This window comes from Myotis brandtii, unplaced genomic scaffold (assembly GCF_000412655.1).
Source record: "Myotis brandtii unplaced genomic scaffold, ASM41265v1 scaffold702, whole genome shotgun sequence".
Taxonomy (NCBI): Eukaryota; Metazoa; Chordata; class Mammalia; order Chiroptera; family Vespertilionidae; genus Myotis; species Myotis brandtii.
The window spans coordinates 2,894,669-2,916,174 of NW_005370755.1; the positions used below are offsets into that span (position 1 = coordinate 2,894,669).

General features: G+C 37.0%; 1 protein-coding gene across 1 annotated transcript in view; it reads right to left on the bottom strand.

Annotated features, from left to right (window-relative positions):
- The window catches only part of ABCA12 (ATP-binding cassette, sub-family A (ABC1), member 12), a 169,772-nt gene that overhangs the window by 36,806 nt on the left and 111,460 nt on the right, over nucleotides 1-21,506 (bottom strand). The window contains exons 22-33 of the mRNA XM_005882288.2: nucleotides 20,714-21,029; nucleotides 17,913-18,027; nucleotides 11,329-11,658; nucleotides 10,213-10,282; nucleotides 9,990-10,124; nucleotides 8,826-8,972; nucleotides 7,761-7,947; nucleotides 5,666-5,884; nucleotides 4,219-4,415; nucleotides 3,394-3,554; nucleotides 1,601-1,837; nucleotides 1,111-1,261 (exon numbers count right to left, since the gene is read on the bottom strand). Coding sequence (XP_005882350.1) covers nucleotides 1,111-1,261; nucleotides 1,601-1,837; nucleotides 3,394-3,554; nucleotides 4,219-4,415; nucleotides 5,666-5,884; nucleotides 7,761-7,947; nucleotides 8,826-8,972; nucleotides 9,990-10,124; nucleotides 10,213-10,282; nucleotides 11,329-11,658; nucleotides 17,913-18,027; nucleotides 20,714-21,029 — 2,265 coding nt within the window. The remainder of the gene's footprint in view (nucleotides 1-1,110; nucleotides 1,262-1,600; nucleotides 1,838-3,393; nucleotides 3,555-4,218; nucleotides 4,416-5,665; nucleotides 5,885-7,760; nucleotides 7,948-8,825; nucleotides 8,973-9,989; nucleotides 10,125-10,212; nucleotides 10,283-11,328; nucleotides 11,659-17,912; nucleotides 18,028-20,713; nucleotides 21,030-21,506) is intronic.

Here is a 21,506-nt window from a genome sequence, read left to right on the forward strand (position 1 = left end):
GTTTAATGAAAAGTTCTGTTCCTAGAGACTTTTATAAATTTCAGCAAACTATTGAAATGACTACTCCATAATTTATACATCATTTTACTATATGCTTCCTTAAAAAAATAGTGTTCCCAAAGGAATAAATTAACTGTCAGAAAGAGAATAACAGAATAAAAGTTATTTTCAAAAGAGCTCAATTCCTCAAAGTCATGTCAAGAAACACAATTTTTCAAATGTATATTGTGTGAAAAACATGGAGGAGGGACCTCTTATTTTAGAGTCAGAGCCATTAGGTCCAACCTCATCAATTCAGAGACCCTCCTCCAAAAGCATTTCTCAGAGCCTGAATTTTCTCAGCACCTGAATTGTTCAGAGAGGTGAGAAGGTTAGACATATTTTCCAATGAGTTCCATAAGGAGTGATGACTATACTTTTAACTTTTTAAAATTACATATAAAAGCCTAAGCGACCATTACAACCAGTCTGCTGAACGACTGGTTGACCTGTCACTATGTTGTGCACTGACCATGGGGGGGGGGGGGGGGGGGGGGTAACACAGGAGCGGCCCCCTGGTGGTCAGTGTGCTCCCACAGTCAACCTCCCTCAGCCAGCCAACCTCCCGTGGTCCCTCCCCCTGGCTGGCCGGCCCCGATTGGCCCCCATCGGGACTGGGCGAGACGGGCCCCCATCAGCCCTGATCAATGGCCAGGCCTAGGGACCCCACCCATGCACAAATTCGCGCACCAGGCCTCTAGTGTCTAATAATAGTCAGTGAACGTAACTTTGTTCATTGTGGAATAGCACCAGTTACAAGAAGGATTTTAACTTGTTGAACACAAATCTGAGATTGTAGTAAGTTACATCTTAAAAATGACTACTGGTGGGTGGAGGAATACTCATCCCTGCTCTAACAAGGAAATTCTTTCACATTCTTCAAAACATTTTTAGAGAGTTTGATTTGGTTAAATAAGCATGTTTTTGTGTTAAAAAGAGAAAGCTAATATTTCTTTCATCTTTTTTAATTAAAAAAATTTAAAGTTGTTTTTAAAATTTAAAATCTGTCATGTGATTTTCTCATTTATGTCATTTACTGACATTAAGCAAAATATGTGATTAGATTTATACCATCTCTGTCTGTGAAGTTGCTGCTGCTCAGAGATAAATCATCAGGAGTTGAGATGCCATTGGTACTGGAATTTCCAATCTTCTTTTGTGTTAAGTGCTCAAGACTCATATTACTGGGTTTGTGCGACTCTTTAGTCAAGTTCAGAAAGACCTGGAAAGAAAAGACAGAACACTTTGTTAACATAAAATATGCATATCTTTTCTAGTTTCTAGGCTCAATTTTGACTTTGAATTTTTATCATGTTAATTGAGACAAATAAGTGTGACTTTAATTGAACATATTTGTATGTAAAAGATAGGTATTCTCTAATTGGAGCAACATGTTTATTTTTTTAGAAGTCAGTCTTATATAAGAATTATATTGAGATAATTTTAAGATTTTATGACATGTTAATTTAAAAATATTTATTTTCTTTTTAAAAAAACACACATACATATTATTTTAAGAATACAGCAAGTTATATCAGCTTTAAGAAATGTCCGAATGTACCTCCTCCACGGTGGTATCTGAAATGCCATAGCACCCGATGTTGAGGTCACCCATGCCGTTGTCCAGCGCTCTTAGGAGTGACAGGTAGGCCCCTGAGACTTTGGTGCTAAATGGAGGAAGGACATAAACAAGCTCTCCCCCGATGTCCTCCTTCAAGTAGGCTTCAGGGAGGTGTGACCGGATCATTGCTGTCACAGCCATCGTGTCACATATTGCACTTGCATTTAGATTTGGACTCTGGAGATAAAAACAGCAGTTAAATACTCCCTTGTCTTTACATGTAGTGTCCAAGAGCCCTAATCAGAGGGTGATGCATTCTTTTTGCCCACCCTTAGGGGTCCCTGTCCCACCAGGGGTCCCTATAGTTGTATGCAAATAACTATTCTGGCTCCATTCTCCCACCTCACCCTGTCTCTTCTCCAACCTCTTCTCCATTCTCTGCATCACTTGAAACCACAGTCTCTCTTCTGTGTGATAGTTCTTCAGGCTCAGGTGCAGCCCTTCCTCAGAGCCTTTACAATTGCTTCTTTGCCCCCAGACTGTGTGACATAGCTCATTCTCTCCCCAGCTCCAATTCTTGGCTCAAATGTCACCTTCTCAGAGACTCCTTCTCTTACTATCTACTTAAAATGGCATCATTCAAGCATTCCTTCTTCCCTTCTCTGCTTTATTTCTACCCATAGTATTTATCACCTGCTAATAAATTAAATGATATATTTATTAATTGTATCATCTAAATTCCCCACACTCCATTAGAATATAAACTCCATGAGGGCAGTGATTTTAATCTGCAAGATCCTCAATGCCTAGAACAGTGTCCGGAGCACATAATAAGATATAACATACACAATACAAAAAAATTTGAATGCATTAAATTAGTAAACTACTTTTTATATTATGAAAGTCACATCAGGATGATTAGATAAATAAATGACAGTGGTCAAAACCTGACTGATATCATATACATCTTGCACAATTTGATAAATCATATGCTATTTTAGGCAGTACAGGGATCCTTAGCATTTTTGGTTTTCAAAGATGTACAAGAAAAGCACCATTGGTCTGCCTGAGTTGGTCTTCACATTGCCACTTGAGGCGTACTGACCAGAAATTAAATATATGATGCCATATTTTCTTAATTTGCTTTGTTGTTGTTTTTTTTAATTTTTGTTTTTTTTTACATTATAAAAAATAAATCTATTACCAGATTGTAGATACAAAATAATTAGCGATTTACATGCAATACACATTAATATTTCAAGAAAAATGATTTAAAATATAATAGTGTTACATGCAATAAATATTAATATTTCGAGAAAAAAAGATTTTAAATATAATAATGTTACCAAAACTGTACTAACAAAGTATAATAATTGGCTTTGGATAGAGTAGAAAAATCTACCTGTTGGCCTTACAGGATGACGTGCTGGGGAAAATGAAAGGCTGATCCTTCATCAGTAACCTGAGGAAATACGTCTTTCTTTACCTAGCACAATGGTTCTCACTGTGATCCCAGACAAGTAGCATCAGCATCATCCAGGACCCAGTAAGAAATGTGGTAAATCTGGAGCCTTATCCCAGACCTACGGAATCTGAAACTCTTGGGGCGGGGCTAGAAGTCTGGGTTTACCAAGACCTCCAGGTGTCCCGCTGCTTCCTCAAGTTTGAAAAACATGAATCTAACATATGAATAGTCAATTTTAGCAAAGAATAAAGTTGGAGAGATTCTGCCCCTGTTTCATACAAAATTCACTCATAACCCCATAATAAGGTGTATTTTCTCTCCCACAGACCTTTTTCTTGGTGAGCGTGAGGTGGTACCCATCCCCAAACGCCTCCTTGAGGTAGAATGGTGACCCGCAGCAGCGGAGCCCCCCCATCTCCAGGAAGGCAATACGGTCGCTCAGCACTTCGGCCTCATCCAAGTGGTGCGTCGACAGGATGATTGTTCTGGCTTGAAAACACAGAGGAGAACCAAGAATGAAAAATGAAAATACAGTTCTAAGATATATAGAGTTAGCACTGGCACATCCTGTGATTTATGAAAAGACTCACATTTTATGAGCTAACAGGAAAACGAACAGAAGGAGCTTCCAAAAGGAATAAAGAGAAATCCAGAAGGAGTATTCCTAAGTATTTAGGGGTCTCTCTCCCTTTCCCACCCTCCCTTCTCCCCCTTCCTTTCATCATCATGAAGCAGTGATTTTAAAGACTTTTTGAATATTCCTCTCTGATTAATCCTCTCCACTCTGATTGCTCTTTGCTTCACATCCTGTTAGCACTTACTTAGTCTGTTTTCAGTTTATCTTCATTTGTGTATGTTTGGTCTCTCTAATTAGATTCTAAGCTCCTCTAGGCAGAGTTTGGAACTTCTATTGGATTTCTATGCTCTCAAAAAGGCCAGTTAAGTGCTTAACTCCCAGTGGGCACTACATTAATATTAACTCACTGTCCCAGAAATTTAGCTGGGAAAAGAGAAGACTTGGGAAAAGGAAGAGCCCGAGTGGGATTTTTAGTGAAGATGATTATAAACAGAAAAGGCTTCAGTTTGTTTGTGAGTATCCCAGAGAGCAAACCTATGACTGTTGGGTGGAGAAGTTATAAGGAGGTACTCATACCAGTTTTGTTCTTGGATATGACATCCCATATACTTCGGCGAGAACATGGGTCAACTCCAGTGGACGGTTCATCCAAAATGACCACCCTTGATCCACCAATGAGAGCTATGGATATGGATAACTTCCTCTTCATGCCTCCTGACAATGTTCCAACTCTCTTATGACGATGGCTATACAGTCCAGTATCTTTTAAAGTCCTTCAAAAAGAAAGTATGGTGGTTACTTTTGACAGATAGAGCATTAGAATATTGCAAAAATTTAATAAGTACCCTAAATGATAAATATTCACTAAACAACAATTATATGCTCAGCAAGGTGCAATAAACTATTGAAAATTCATGACATAATTTTCTATTATTTATCATCTAGTTGAAGGTATAAAATTAATGCTCAGGAAACAACACAAAGGAATATGTGATTCATTATTTAATTCATTCATTTGACAAATATTTATAGAGTTTTATTTTTTGGTGCCAGACTGTGTTTTAGGTACAAGTGGAAAAGCAGTAAGCAGATAATGTTCCTACTCATAAAGATGTTATTTCTGTGTGTCTCATGATAAACATGTTTCCAAGTAAGTATGCAATATGCTAGGTGGTGATAAAGTCAATAAAATGTAGCCTCACTGGTGTGGTTCCGTGGATGAGCATTGATCTATGAACCAGGAGGTCACATTAGGGGGTGTGCAGGAGGCAGCCAATCAATGATTCTCTCTCATCATTGATGTGTCTATTTTTTTCTCCCTCTCCCTTCCTTTCTGAAATCAATAAAAATCTATTTTAAATAAATAATAAATGAATGAATGAATGAATGAATGAATGAATAAAGGTACACTAGATAATAGTGCCTGGGGCATGATGTTTTAGGCACTTACATTATATATGGAAGTCTCTTCAGAAGGTGACATTTTGCCAACGACCAGGAGAGTGGAGGAGTAAGTCAAATAGATGTTTTGGAAAAGTTGCTTTAAGTAGAGGGAACAGCAAGTGTGCAACTGGGCTAGCATGCCAAGAGCAGAGTAAATGTTGGGAGAACAGAAAGAAATGAATCAGAAGTGAGACTGGAAACAGGTCAAGTAGGCCTCAGGGATGGCATGCTCTGACCTGTAGTTTACAAAGGTCACCGGGCTGCTCTTTGAAGAATCGACTGTATAATGGAGGGTAAAAGCTGGGGGTCGAGTTAGGAGGCTTGGATCAGCATAGTAGTCATGGAGATTAAAAACAGGATTTGGGGCAATATGGGAGCCAGAGTTGAAGACATTTAAACAATACTTGTATATGGCATTAAATGTATTTGATACCAGAGAAGTAAAAACAAAATAAAACACAAACAAACCTAAAACTCAACTGGTTTGTGAGGAAATGTTCCCTATTGGTATGATCACCACAGCTTGACTTCTCTTGGAGAAGAGTTACCCACACACATTATCATTCCTGCCGTCACTGACCTTTTCACTTCCTCGTGCAGTTGCTTTTTGGTCCAGTGGGGAACTTTGATGGAGCCATATAAGAGGAGGTGCTCCTTGGTGGTGAGGTAACTGAACAGGACGTCATGCTGCATGCAGACGCCCATGCTCTTCCGCACGTTGTGCAGGTCCTTTTTGATATCTTTCCCGTCAACAAAGATTGTACCTGCTGAGGTCCCAAACAGCCCAGTCAACATGGAGCTGGAAATAAAGAAATGATAAAGCAGGTGTAAGCCAAGCATTGAAGCTAGATTTTAGAAACAAATACATCTCAGTTGTTAGCAAAAAAAAAAAAGTTAATAGTCTATCTCTTTAGATAAGGTTAAACTATGAAAGAAAATGGTATTAAATGGGAATAAAACAATAAAAATTACTTTTAAGCTTTTAATAATTAAGAGTGTTACATAAATACTGCATAATGATGACGATGAAAATGGTGGGGTGGTGGTGGTAATAACGACAGAAATTGTTGGACTTTTTAATTGCAGTCCCCTCTCTCCTTCAGCAAACTTGTGTATGTCCTTGGCATCAGATAGTAGCTATAGGCTATTAGTCTCAAATTTAGATCTCTAGCCCAGAGCTCATCACTCAGTTTCAGGCTTGCTTGATAAATCCAACAGGAGATATCTTCCAGGGTCCTCTAATTCAACTTGCTTAAACCTGGACTTACAATCTTTGAACTCAAACCCATACCCTCAGTGATATTACCCCCTTCACCATACAATGCATGCATGCCATGGCTGCACAAGCCTCAGACCCAGTTGTTTTGGCATCCTTCTCCTATATTAGTCTCATAACTCCAACCTCTCTATCTCCTTTTTTCATTGGCTTCTATTGCCGGTTAGAAATCTTGCCTTTTATGCATTCTATTCACATGAGAAAGCCAACTCTGAATTTAAACAGGACATGTAACATGGCTGCATGTTCACTCGTTTCATGACCTTCCTTCGTCCCCTTTTATTTACACAATAAATTAATTTGAATATGCTTTGGCAGTTACTGAATTTACTCATGATGATACTAAATAGGATATCCAAGCACTGACACTTTTTCTCAAATAAGGGCTAACGTGCCCACAGCATCTTAGAGCTGATGCCCAGCTAAGCAATATGGAGCATGGGAGGTGAATAGCAAACAAAACAAAACAAAAGTCAAAACAATGTCACTTTTAAAACATTTGATTCTCTTCTCCACTCAGACACAGGAAAATGCTAGTTAAATGAAGAGTGAGAAAGAACAGCTCGTGTACCCCTTCTGTCTTTTTCAAATCTTTATCTGAGAGCTGGTGATTCTTTTGTTTATTAAACAAGGTGAGGCCTCCCTGTGAAGGAACAGCTGGGGCTGAGTGTGTTTATACCAGAGCATGTAAACTCAAGCTTATATGTGAGCCAGGAGAGAAATGCAAATAAGTGAAACAGCCTAGGCACATGACATAGTATAGGTTGATGGAGACCAGATATAAACTAGAAAGCAGATGCCCCCTTTAAGAGAAAAGTCACTAGCCTGGACGGCATGGCTCAGTGGTTGAGCATTGACCTATGAACCAGGAGATCACAGTTTGATTCCTGGCCAGGGCACATGCCTGGGTTGTGGGCTCAATCATTGATGCTTCTATCTCTCTCTCATCTCCCTTCCTCTCTAAAATTAATAAAAATATATTTTAAAAAAGAGAAAAAAAGTCTCTAATAAACTCAACCAAATGTGCTGACCCAAGACTGTGGACTCAATGTTGCCAAAACTTCCTTTTATCTAAGAGATGCCAAGAATATTTGTGGGGCTTTTTTTGTTTGTTTTTTATTAGAACACTCTCCTATTTTTAAATATTGGCACTGAATTAAAATTTTTAAGAAGTGCTGGGTGGGCCAACACTAGGTGGAACAAACAAACCTGCCTGGTGGGCCTGCCCTGCCCTTTGCGCTCACAGTTTAAGATCTCTGATTTACACTCCATCCTTCAGTACACAGGTTGAGCCATCTTAATCCGTCTGGGAGCTATAATGGCTTTCCATTTTATGAAAGAGGTAAGAAAATATTAAATAACATGCTCCTGTGACAATAAGTGTTAAAGAATAACCTACATGGTAGTCGTTTTCCCTGCTCCGTTGGGTCCTAGCAATGAAGTGATGTGCCCTTCATAAAAGTTCAGATTGAGGTTATCAACAGCAATTTTCGAGCCATAGGTCTTTGTGACTCCATGCAGGGCAACTCCGACTGTGAGATCTTTAGGTTCAGGCTCAATGTTGGAAGGAAACATGTATTCAGGACCTAGAGAGAAATCAAGAGAAGTGTTGTAAGCTCGCTAAGAAAGAAACCACAAATTAGACTTTTCTTAATTAAATTATAACCCTCTACATAAAAAATAATTCTGGAAACAAATGATCTGTTATAGTGTTTAGACTCCTCTCTTGGTTAAAGAATGAGTAAGAGTGTGGGACCCCATTCTCTAAGGTTTATATGGCCCTTCTGTCAGAAAATGCAGTCCCACGAAACAGTGTCATTATGCTGAATTCTGCCTTATTTTCAAATATTGAAAAAAACAAGTCAAAGGTTTGTTTGGATAGATGATACCAAACTTATTAAATAAATGTCTGCAAGCTGTGATTTTACAGTGACAAGGCTATCTCATTAGCTCCGATCTGTGGTTTACAGAAACCAGTTCATTAACTACTCTTTGCATCTCTTTCAGGCATCACAAAAGGACCACTTATACGGGTCATCCTTACTTTAAAAAAATGACACTACTCATCCAATGTCAGGAAGACAGGAGTTTTATTCTGTTTGTCCAGTGTTGGCAATGGGTTGTGCTAAACTATCCATACCTGTTACTCGGTTACTCCCTGTGAGTAGTGACAGATGGCTGGAGTGAGGGGTGCAGACTGTGTCCAAGGAACAAAATTTTTCTCTGTGTGAGTCTAACTGGACCACAAAGGGATCTGCAATATTGGACTAATTAGTGCCATATGCTAACCAACTGAGCTAAGGAGCCACAATTTAATCTCCATAAGAGTCCAAACACATACATGTGGATATATTCATCCATGATAAAAAGTGTAATTTAAGAAAGCATAATTGAAATCACTAGTCATGTAAGTTTTATATCACTTCTCTCCTAATAATATATGGTGTTGACCTACTTGTCTTGCTGGCAGATGGGTTGGTGTTCTGCATCATGATATTAGTAAACATAAGGCCATTGCTCTTCTCATGCTTCACCTCTGCGCATCCAAATCGCTCCTTCCAATAGGAAGGAAGGATTGGGAAATACCACGGGGCTGCCATGCCATATGTACCTGTAATAAAAATATATTAGAAAAAATAACTATTAATTGTCAACATTAAAAATCAGAAGCTAAACAACATATTACTATATATGGTTCAGGATACAGTTTCTTTTTTGATACTATATAAAACTAAAGAGTGGTCTCGGTTTTCAAAGTTAAGTAGCCGGCCTGTGTAGCTCAGTGGTTGAGCATCGACCTCTGAACCAGGAGATCACGATTCAATTCCTGACTGGGGCACATGCCCGGGCTATGGATGCAAAAGGTAGAGATCGATGATTTTCTCTCATCATTGATGTTTCTATCTCTCCCTCTCCCTTCCTGTCTGAAATCAATAAAAATATTTTTTTAAAAAGTAAAGTAAAAAGATAGCTTTTCTTTTCTCCTTTTTTTTTTTGAACAGCTTCATTGGGGTATGATTATATATTATAAAATTTACTCATTATAAGTAGAGTCAGATGTTTAGTAAATTTATAAAGTTGTGTAACTGTCACCACAATTCATATATTAGAACATTTCTATAACTTCAAAAGCTTCTCTTATGCCCATTTGCAGATAATCCCTGCTCCCAGTCAAGTCCCAGGTAACCACTGACCTTATTTCTATCTACATATTTGCCTTTTATACAAATTTTATATAAATAGAAAAATACTCTTTTATTCATTTACAAAAAAAGTACCAGTATAAACAAAGCTTAATGGAAAAACTCCTAAGCAAGTTAGAAATGATGACTACTTGAAAGCTAGAAGGGGAAAACCCAACTAGTCATTTTCCATTAGAATTGGGTAAATTCTCCTTAGAATTAAGAGACTTGGCTTTTGCCTTACACTCCCATTTGGAAAGACTGAATTTCATGCTTCTTAATTCACTCCATCCTATAAAGAAACACCAGAGAAGGAACTCCCGAGTACATTCTCTCATCTTAGAAAAATTCTGGTTAATTTTGGAATTTAACTATTTATTTTTGGAGATTATACATGGTAAAGAAAATATTAGAAAATATGTAGTAGCTGATTAATATGTTCATACCTGGGAAAACATTCCTGACATACCAAGCAATAAGGAAGTAAATGAAAGAGTCAGCTAGAATTAGACAGCACAGCCAGCCAAAGGAGGTGGTGTCATCCTGAACAGGAGAACTGTACATATTTTCCCACTGAAGACCTGCAAAGTGAACACATATATGTATTCTTGGGTGAGACATATTGCAGTTGTGAAAGATAAAATCCACTTTTAAAGAAAGTGAGCCTACCAATGCCCTGCTCCTCATATCGTGCAATGTATTGACTTGCATAACTGAATGCCGTTGGCGACAGAAGGCTCTGTGAAGAGAACAAACAGCAATGATAGTTCTCACAGATTTCATGCATTTCACCAAAGGGATCTTAACGCACTTAAAACTTTGGACATATGTAGATTAAAATCCTATTTAAAAATACAGAGGTCCCTTACCAAGCCTGCCACAACTCTGAGAGAAAAGAAGAGGGAATAGCAGAAAATAAAATCAAGAAAATTGTAACTTGGAAAAGACTTGTTAGAAATCAAAAATATAGATCTAAACTCATTAAATGTTGCTCAGAATTTTTAAAAATAAGTACAAAGTAATGCAATATTAAGACTAAAGTCAAATGAAATATTAGGAGCCCAATGCTGTTTTTACTTCATAAATAGATTTCAGGTAATAGAAGTGATATGAGAAAATATACTAAAATATCAATTGATTGAATACTTATTATTGCAACAAATTAAAATTTTAAATTTTGTTTAAACCTAAAGTAGTAAAAGTTAAATGAAAGTTATTTATCACTTTCTATTTCTTTGTGGAAACTTCTTAGTCAATAAAGAGGTTTACTTCTGCTTTCCAAATGTCATAATCTTAATACTTTCACTAAAATTCTTAAATTAATCTAGTACTTCTGATTTAAAAAGCAAAAAAAATCAAAATTGATTATATGCTGTTAGTGCATTTATTTTTATGCCTGTAAGTTATATTGTATGTCATGAAAACATCAAAATCATTCATATGAGAGAATAATTCTAGTAATAGCGGCCTTAAAGTAAGAAATCTTGATGATCTTTAAAATTTGACAGATTACATTTAACTGTTCTTTCTTCAGGGACTATTTCTTAACAGCATCAATTTTTGGTTTTAGAAACTGTGGGAGAAGTGTTTCTTCTTCATAGTCTTGTGCTTGTAGGGTATACAATGATGTAGAAAAAAAAACTACCAGGACAGTTAAGCTTATTTTGCAATCACTAAACTTTTAAATTTACATAACTGTATTTTCAGTTTGAAAGTCTAAATACAAAACCCCAAAAGGATCTCTTTTTCTCATACACTGGCCATTCCATGTGACAGTTGACTCACCATGAATACTTTCACTACATAGCTCAACTCATCGTCAACTGTGACCAGAACAATAAACGGGAAAAAGGCAATGATGTATATGAGGCTTCCAATCAGAGCGGCGATGTTGGTGTTGTTAAAAAAGACACTGATGAGATAGCTCATGGCAATAACTGACAAGCTATAGTCCGAAAAATACAGGAACAGAATGAACCCATTGGTTTTAGGAAGAATATTGCCAAACTTGAGGATAACGATGAGGATGGCAATTGTAACCAGCAAAAACCCGACGCTCTCGATCAGCCAGGCAAAAAAATGACTGGAGGAGTTCACACCCATCATCTTCATGTACTGTAAAAAGGAAAAAGTGTTAGCTGCTGCTGAAGCTGATAAGTTCTCAAACAACAATTTTTCTGTACCACGCAAAAATGCCCAAGAGACACTGCACATATGTGAACTAGGTGGGCATCTTAATGATTTTCATAAGTCAAGTATGTGTCCATGTTTGTTCTGTGAAAGTAATATGACCATTTGTTCTAGCCCATCTTAGTATGTTCTCAGAGGGCCCCAAAATAATGAAATAATTTGTGTGTGTGTTTACAATTCGATTGTTCACCTGGTATCTAACTGATGTCTCCAGATTAAATTACTTTAGAGTAGACCATCAAAATGTATGGTATCCCCTGAAGAATTTTACAACATGAAAATAAAATGTGTCATGAGTATTTTCAGCTGTTGAAAAACCATAGTTTATGTAAAATTCAATGTTGGGACTGATATAATAAAAGTAAATTTTTTTTTACTAAACAATCAGTATTCATGTTCCTGGGAGAAATAAAACAGACCTTATTCCTAAGAATTTAAAATTATGGAAAATTTTTGAAGGGAGACTTTCTGTCTTTTGCCACACCTTCCCCACCTTTAAAACCACTGGCAGCCTAGGTCAGGTTTGTCATCTTTGCTTTCCAAAAAGACATTCACACACTCCAAATGAACTCAGGTATCTTAGAGAATCTATATCTCTTTCTCCATTGATATTCTTTAATAACACAGTGATACTCATAGAAGTCAAGGCATTTCACCAACATAGAAAAACAGATCAACATGATGCGCCTACGCATTAACTCAAAAGGATTGTGAAGGACCTAAATTCACCTGGACCTTGGTTGTCTTGAATTTGGTGACATGTGGTATTTGGAGAAACCTGGATATTCTGGTTTCTAGTTTTAACAATTCATAATTAACATTAAACTTCTAAATCTGATATTTCAGAAAAAAGAACCTCAAAGAAATATTCCACTAATTTTACAATCCCCACCTTCTTAACTTGTCTAGGAAAAAAAATGGGAAATGTGCTCAAGCAAGAGAGTGAATTTTACTTTCTGCCTTTGCAACTTATCACATTTTGATAACTCTCCTGCTCCAGTTGTTACCATGGAAACAGCTACCTGACTGCCAACAGTTTAAGCTGTGGGCCTTAAGCTAATCACCACTGAGAAAAAGCCTCTGACTTTTCCTCTTAACTTTGCCCTTTCCTCACACTCTTTTCTCCCTACTGCTCTCTCCTCCAAGGCCCTATCACCCTTGGTTGTAAAGACTCAACCTATGTTTCCATAGGAAGGGAAGTGTGGGTCAAAGTTAAAAAATCAGCATGGAACAAAGCTTCACTGTGGAAGTTTACCCATCATTGAAAACAAAATTACATTTTGGTGTGAAAAAATCCTTACATATTTTATTTAAAAAATATTTCTCTGCACCCCAACCCCTTTGAGAAAATTACTGTGTCATGTTTCATGACTACACTTCAGAGATATTCACCTATTCAAGTATGATTATGATGTGTTAGCTCTTTATTTGCCTTTCTTGCTATTTGTAATTTGAAGATGGAAGATGTGTTTTTTGTTGTTGTTGTTGTTTTAGTGAGTGTCTGCCTATTTAAATATAATTAAATGAGGCATTATAGAACTGATGTAGCTACTCCAAAGCTAATATTCACCACCAAACTTTATGTGGTCTACAAAATATATCTACCCCCCAATGTGTGTCAGTAGGAGACAGTGTCAATATACTTCACAAAGTGGGTATAAAATATCCATGACATGATCAAGGACATGGCATAAAGCTGACTCCATTAGTATAAATACATTTTCCTTCCCTGACAGTTGATAGCTGCAATGCAACATATTTATAAATCTAAAAAATTATCCATCCTTAGCCTTGTTAAAGATAATTTGGCAAACCTGGAGACCAGGACTAAAGGTGTTTATCACTGTAATTTTGAAATTTTTGAGACTCGAGATCAGATTCCTTTTCCCAAGATTTGGTAAAAGTTGGAGACTCACTATTGCCTTTTATCGAAACAAATCGAGTTAGGTGCTTTCAAAAATACTCACTACTTAACATTCTAGCATGAAATTTCAGTGTTAAACTTTAGGATTTTATGCCATGAGGAGAACAGCTGCTATTCATAAAGAGTCAGAGCAATGAGAGCATGTAAGTCATCCAAAAATTATCCAGATTCCCTGCCAACTTTGTTATAATAAACAAGACCAAACTTGCTGATGGAAGATGGCCCAGAGAGAATGGTTGGCTATGCTTTCTTGGATGTCGTTAGTTCCTCCTCAAAGTGACAGGTGTCAGGTGCCAGCTTTGGAAGCAGTCACGTGTCTCAAGCCTCCCAACCTGCCAGGGCAATGCATCAACACCTGATAACCTGCTGCTCAAGGGAAACCCTCTGGACAGTGGCCAAAGTCTGCCCCAGTTTGTGGCAGAAATTAATGAGAAGAAAGAGATTCTGTAAGATTTTGCATAAATGAAGCTTATGCACAGGGGTTGGCATTAGTGCTATCAGGAAAAGAAATCATAAATATTCATATATTTGACTTGACAGTAATGTGTTGCTCATTCAGTTCAGTAGTATGCCAAGCACTAATTTGTAAAGAATAATATTTTCTGACTCAATTTTAAAAATCCTCATATCAATAGATATTTTTATTACTTTTTTAGTAAGATGTACAGGATGTTGTGATCATTGCTTGAAATGCTCCAAATTTCCCCTAGTGGGATGGATAGTGTATGACAAAAAGCATAAAAGGTTGTCTAAAGTGAAGCACCAAAGGACTAAAAATATTTGCATACTTCTTGGTAACCTCTCTGCAGCTGATAGATGTTTTACTTTACCTGTCTAAACTGAGAAAGGGCAACTCCAACTGAATATAGGCACTAAAATTCCCATAAATGACTTACATTAAATAAAATAGATCAAACTAACCCATAAATGAAGAATATATATAATACAAATATATAACATATATATACTAGTATATGTATATAATGTGTGAAATAGGACTCTTCCATGTGTTATAAAAGCAGCTTTAATATACCTTTAATATTTTGATTTTTAAAAGCAAGGAATGCAGAACAAAACCCAATTGAAAGACATTTTGAAATATTTTTTAAACTACAGTCTTAATCTCTTCAATAAACTCATTTGTCATTAATATTTGGGCTAATTTCTTTAGCAAGTTAAAGGACTTCACTGGAGTTATACCATAAGGAGGTCAAGGATTAATGGTTTCATCGAAATAACAACTAACTTGGTTTTCTTGCCCAGATTTGAGAACAATTACAGAAGAAAAAGATTGTGTGTGTGTGTGTGTGTGTGTGTGTGTGTGTGTGTGTGTGTGTGTGTTACCTTTCTAATTTAATTTGGAATGAGAAGGAAATAGAGAATGGGTAGCTTTAGAATTTAACTAAATATACGAAGGATGACATTCAAAAGTAATTCTGAATCTATGGTAACCTAAGAAATTATCATCATCTTCAAAAGTCCTTAAGAGTCCATGCTACTAAAATAACATTGTGAGAGGGAAGGTAGCTGTGATGTAGAAAGGATTTGATTGGAAGTCAAGACACTTGAGTTCTAGCCAGATCTACTATTAACTAGCTCCACCATTTTCAGCAAGTCACCTCTCACTTTCTGGGTTCAGCTTTTTTATCTTTAAAAGGAAGGAGGTTAGCTTAGAACTGTGGGCAGTGGCGGGAGGCTGAGCAGGAGGCACTGGGAATATTCCACTCATTCCTCCCCTGCTTCCATTCATCTCACAAATAGACCAGATTCCTTTGAATTCAGGACACCACTGATTTTAAAATGTGCCATTATTTTACATGCAAAGAAGAAAGAAAAATCGCTGCCAAATAAATTGACACCCTATCAAATGCATCCCAATTTCAGAGGCTTTAAAATGTGAAGAAAAAAATCATTACCCTGGAAGTGATAAAATGTGGATAATTGAATGCCTCCTATGTTCCGGCAGTGAGAGAGCTCCATTATGGAAATACAGTGCTGAATGAAGTCTTGGTAATTTTCATAAAGCTTAAGAGATCAGGCCCAAGTGGATAGGAACTGGAAGGTTCAAAGCCTGATCCTCTGATTCCAAGTTCACTGATCTTTAATTATATGACTGACCCCCAAGTTCAGCTGGTTAAATTTAGTAAGTGGATGACTGAAAAATGAAGACACAGAACTACCAAACAGACACTTGTTCATTGTCAAAAATGTCTTTCATGTCTTTGAGTGAGAAAGGACTCTTTATCATGCTTTGATATTTTTTGGTGACATACATAGATGCTTAAAAGTTATTATCCTTAAACATAAAATAATATAATGTGTGTTTCATATGTATATATTATGTATGTAGGTATATAACACACATGTTTCCTGTGTATTTCTACCACAAGTGATATTTTTAAGGTAGATATTTATTTTGAAGTAGAAAAGAACTTCGTTTTATCACAGTTTTCTACTTCAAAAGTTTCCATTAATCTGTGAAGATTCACTTCTGAGTACCAGGAACCTGAAAGAAAAATATATGGTAGGAACTTGCAACCAAAATCATTGTCCAAGGAATTAAAAAACCATTGTACTCAATCCTGCATACAATGGGGCTCAACCCAATTGATGAGCTCTTCATTTATCAACTTGAAAGTGAACTCTAAAAATGCAGCTCTGAGGATCAACCAGAATTTAACAGAAAAGCTAAGAAGTGTAGGTTCAAACTGTAGGACAACCTTAGAAGCCTGACACTGAACTAACACAAGTATGAAGCAGTGCTTTGTACCTTGTAAGGAGAAGTAATCAATTGCCTAGCAGCATTAGCAAAGTAAGTCTGAAAAGTACAAGTAGATTAACAGGTTACTCAATTATCTCGGATTGTCAGCCAGGACTTGCAATAATTATTGTGCCCCAGTTTTGAAATGTTTTTGCTTTCTCTTCACTCTTGAGTGTAAGAATGGACTCATTACAGGATGAGCAGATGAAATAATTCCTTTTCCAATACAATCCAAAAATCACACAATGCTTTTTCATAAATTCTAGAAGGAATATATTTTGAATTTGGGGATAATGATGCAGAATATGCTGAAGAAGACATCATGCTTTACCTCCTAGCTACTGTCTTCCATTGTTATATTATTAACCTAACAGTAACATAACATGCAATTCTTAGTCTATAAATCATGAGTTAGTGGGATATAGAGGGGAAGGTAATTGAAGGAGACAAGTTATTCTGAAAAGAGAATTTGCTTCTTGAGAGCTGAAACAAGCCATATGTCTGTGTCTGGCTGTGTCTGTGTCTGGCTGTGTCTGTGTCTATGTTTGTGTCTGTCTGTGTCTGTGTCTGTCTGTGTCTGTGTCTTTGTCTGTGTCTGTGTCTGTCTGTATCTGTGTCTGTCTTGTGTCTGTGTGTTTGTGTGTGTCTTTGTCTGTGTCTGTCTGTATCTCTGTGTGTGTGTGTCTGTGTGTGTGTCTGTGTCTGTTTCTGTGTCTGGGTTTCACATCCCCAGATTCAACAAACCATGGATCAAAAACAGTATTTTTGGTCCATAGTTGTAAATCTGAGAATGAGGAGGGTTGACTGTATGCATTGATCTATGACGTTTTATATAAGAAACTTGATCATCTGAGGATTTTGGTATCTGTAGGGGTCCTGGAACCAATCCCCTATGGATACCAAGGGACAACTAAAGTTTTGGTGGAGTCAAAAGTTATATGCAGATTTTCAACTGTGCAGGGGCCATGACTCTAATCCCCATGTTATTCAAGGGTCAACTGTATATCTATACCTATATTTATATCATTATTTGGACTCATTTAATTACCATGCCAATGATCTTCTTGCTTTAATAGCATTATTGTTATTTTTTAAACTTCTTTGTTAGATCTTAAGTCCTAAGGTGACTATTTGGGCAAAAATTACTCTTAGGATCATTAATTGTATTTAAATTTTATGCAAAATTATTCATATTTTATTTTCAGAAACACTTATAAAATACCATCTATGTAATTTTTGGGGCAAACAAAATACTATCTTATCAGCTGCCTTTATGATGCAAAGATATATTTCTTTTTAAAAAATCTTTATTGTTGAAAGTATTACACAGGTCCCCCCTTACCCCTCATTAACCTCTTGCAGCCCGCCATACAATCTATTTCTAAAACACAAGGTATGGCTCAGGCTTTTTAATTTGTATAGGTATGATGAAAATCATAGTAATTAATTATACACATAGAACTTATTCAGAATAAGAAGAGATCCTCAACATACCTCATGAAGCCGGAGGTCTTTCTCATAAACAAGCTTTTTTACAAATGCAGCTATAAATACAACCCAGGCAACCATGAGCACGATTGGAAGAGAATAAGAGACACTGGTTAGGAAGCTGCAAAAAAACAAAAACAAACAAACAAAAAGAAAAATCCAGTGACCAAAATGAATGCCATGCTTACAGAGAGCAATATATAAAAAACACACTCCTTCTCACACTTAAATTATACTGCATTTTTGAAATTGAGAATAATTGCTAATGTTACTCCTTTATTTATGAAATGTGAAGCTGACAATAGTAGACCCATGATTTTCTTGCTCTAAGGCTGCAAGGACAAAAAACAGCTCTAAAGGGTTAGATAAAATTGCCATGTTGTTTAAAGGGTGTTTGAGTATGTCTTGTCCAGGAAAGTAATTATTATATAGATGTAATTGCAAGGCCCCAAACCCTGCTGCCTAAACCAAATTCTTATCTAAAAGGCAGACTTAACATTAGGTGATAATTGGTTTATCTAGCTAAAATCTGTATCTTCCCAAATTACTGTATTTATCTACTATTTGGAAGCTCATAGTGATTATTAAACTAAATTTTCCAAAACAAGATAAAATAAAACTTAAGACATTCAACTTAAAATGCAGACATAGAACTTGAATTCAGGAGATTTTTCATAAAGAGTATAGAAATGTCTTTTTTTGTAATGTGCGAGCTAGAGGGTCACACACCGGAAGACCTCAGCAGGACCACCTGTATTCCTGAGTGACCTGCCCATGATAGCTGAGGGTTCTAATGCAGTGTTTCTCAAAGTTGAACACTCATCAGAATTGCCCAGGGGGCTTATTGAAACACAGATTTCACCCATAAGCTCCTAATTTATTATATCTGGGGTGGGGTAAGGAATTTGGATTTTAAACAATTTCCCAGAAGATATGATGCCACTGGTCCATACTTTGAGAACCATAGCTTCCTACTTTGGCTGTCTTTCTATGAGCTAAGCAAATGAGTAGTTTTCAATGAGAGAAACTCTAAATTGATCTGATTTGCATATTGGGCTCCACTGAGGCTTTTACCAGGAGAAAGGTCCTAAGGCCATTTCCTTTTTAATCTATAAGGCTAAGGAATTACCTTCAAGTTCCCCATGAAAAATACAAGTATTAATGGAACATGACATCACCATCATTCATTCTCACTTTAGCATCAGAACTGTAACACCATCAAAGGTATGAGGTGTTTTTGTGTGTGTGTGTGTTTTTTTTTCGGTGGGAGCGTAGCGAGGGAGGGTTGGTGCCATATGCAACTTTTTGGTTCCTAGGAACCTGTCTGGCATGGGGTAGGCACTTAAAGGATATTTGTTGAATGAATTTTGTCTTGGTTCAGGTCCAACCCTGATGCTGCGTTTGGCTCTAGTATTAGGCAAAAGCCCTTGTTCATTAATAACAAACCCCCTGCAATGATTCTTCTAAGTGATTGTGTATTTTAGATTTGATATAGGACAAAGAAAAAAGTGTTGGTCTCGTAATCTAAGGACCAGTGGGGTACCAGCTCTACAACTTGGGACACATAAGATAACCTTTGTGAATTTTCATTTTTTTCATCTGGAAAGCATGGCTGATAATACCTGCTTGGGAGGAACAAATGAGCTAATATATGCAAAAGAACTCTGTATGCGACAGAGTTTATATGTACGTGTGAGGCATTATGATCATTCTCCCATAAAGAATGCAAAGTATAGTCACTTTTAGTCTTAAAAGAAACATCTAGGTACCTGGGATTTACAAGGGGAGGAAGGGGAGCAGGAAGATAGAGGAGAGTTTTCATCCAATTGAACCCACAGGTCTTTACTATTACTGCAAGCCTTTGTGTTTCACACGTGGGTCAGGCTGCAAAGTCCTTCTGGCCTTCACAATAAGCAGCTCACCTTGACAACCCACTGACACAGTCCTTGCCTGTCTGCTTGCTATATCACAGCTGCACAAAGCGTTACATACCCTCTTCGAGTCTATAGCTTTAAAGCTATACATCCATACAGAGAAAGAAAAAAACATTCAGAGCATCTGAATTGTATATAAATTGCAATAACTGGGCTGAATAACGAGTACAATTCCTTTAAAGTAATATTCAGCCTCAAGCTTTTGTGTATGAGAATGAGCTTAAAAACACTTATTCCTCCAACCTTTTATTTTTTTTCCACTCTGGCCAGAGTGGAGGAGCCATTCAGTGTTACCCAACCGGAAGATTTCTTGAACATTCATATTCAATTGTCTAACAACATGATACTTAAGTGTTTTTTTGTTGTTGTTCATTCAGCAAAACCACTTTAAAGATTCCTAGCAAGCGGACTAAGAGTACATGACATAGTTTTAGGCAGCACATTATTTATCTAGAGAGTTGATCAATGATGTGTTCCATCAAAATGTTCTATACAATTGACCATGCATTCACATGTTTTTAATTCAATATGAGAATTGGAAGGGGTTTTAAGATTGTCTTGTTTATCTCCCTCATCTGACTAGGAAAGGTAAGACTGGCAGAGAGCGGGTAACATGAAAATCATGCAGCTGTGCGTGCACTGAAGGCTGGAGCCCAATACTCTGAATTCTGAAGTCAAAGTCCTTGGAAAGCTGAGTTATGATAAAGAAAACATGGATCACTTGGTAAAATCGATCCCATCCTGTTGGTAACCATGAGCGGCTACGTTAGAGCTGTGCCAGAAACAAGCATTTGACAAAAGTTTGGTGAAAATTTTCCCTTTTCTCAGAAAAACGGTGGATTATTAACAAGGGCTGCAAGTGCACTGACTTACTTGTCTTTCATGTAGCAGGGGTAAGGAATTGCTTGGACCTGGACTGCTATTTCCTGGGAGTTCCTTCCAGTCTGCAATTCAATGATTGCTCTTTCAATATTATCCTGTAAGTAAACAAAAGCCCGGCCATAGATCTGGTTGTGTGATGGAGAATTATGCGGCCCCGGGGCCCAAATCTTGGCCCTTATGTTTCTTGTGGTCTGTGAGGTCTTGAGACTCATGCGGATGGTATATTTTACGACAGGAGGAAGAGAGACATCGTCAGATTCATAGCCTCTGTATTGGCTTGTGTTAGAAGGAAGCTTAAATATAACACCTAAAAATAAAATGGCAACAACAGCAGAAAGGTTAGTTTATGGTTGACATCATTCATTGTTTGGAAGGTACACATAGGGGATTTCCAAACAGGCAATTTAGTAGTAATGTGACAGTAAGTTCAGGCTCCCAATTTACAGAAAAGATGGCTAATTAGGAGTTACAATCTGAGAGATTCAAAGCAAGAGTTTAAAGATATAATCACAAACAAAGTGGCCATATTAAATACATCACTCCAAGCCAGTTACTGAAATAAAACACACACACACACACACACACACACACACACACTTCACAATGAATAATCTTGACTAATTATAAGGATTGACTCAACTTCACCCTGTAACTATGGAATCCTTTTTCAGTCTTAATTTTAACCATATCAACAAAATTACACATAAGTTGAAGGTTCCTCTGACGATAAGGATGGTTGACTTCATGAAAGTTTCTTGTTTCTAAGGACATTGGAGAGAATGGA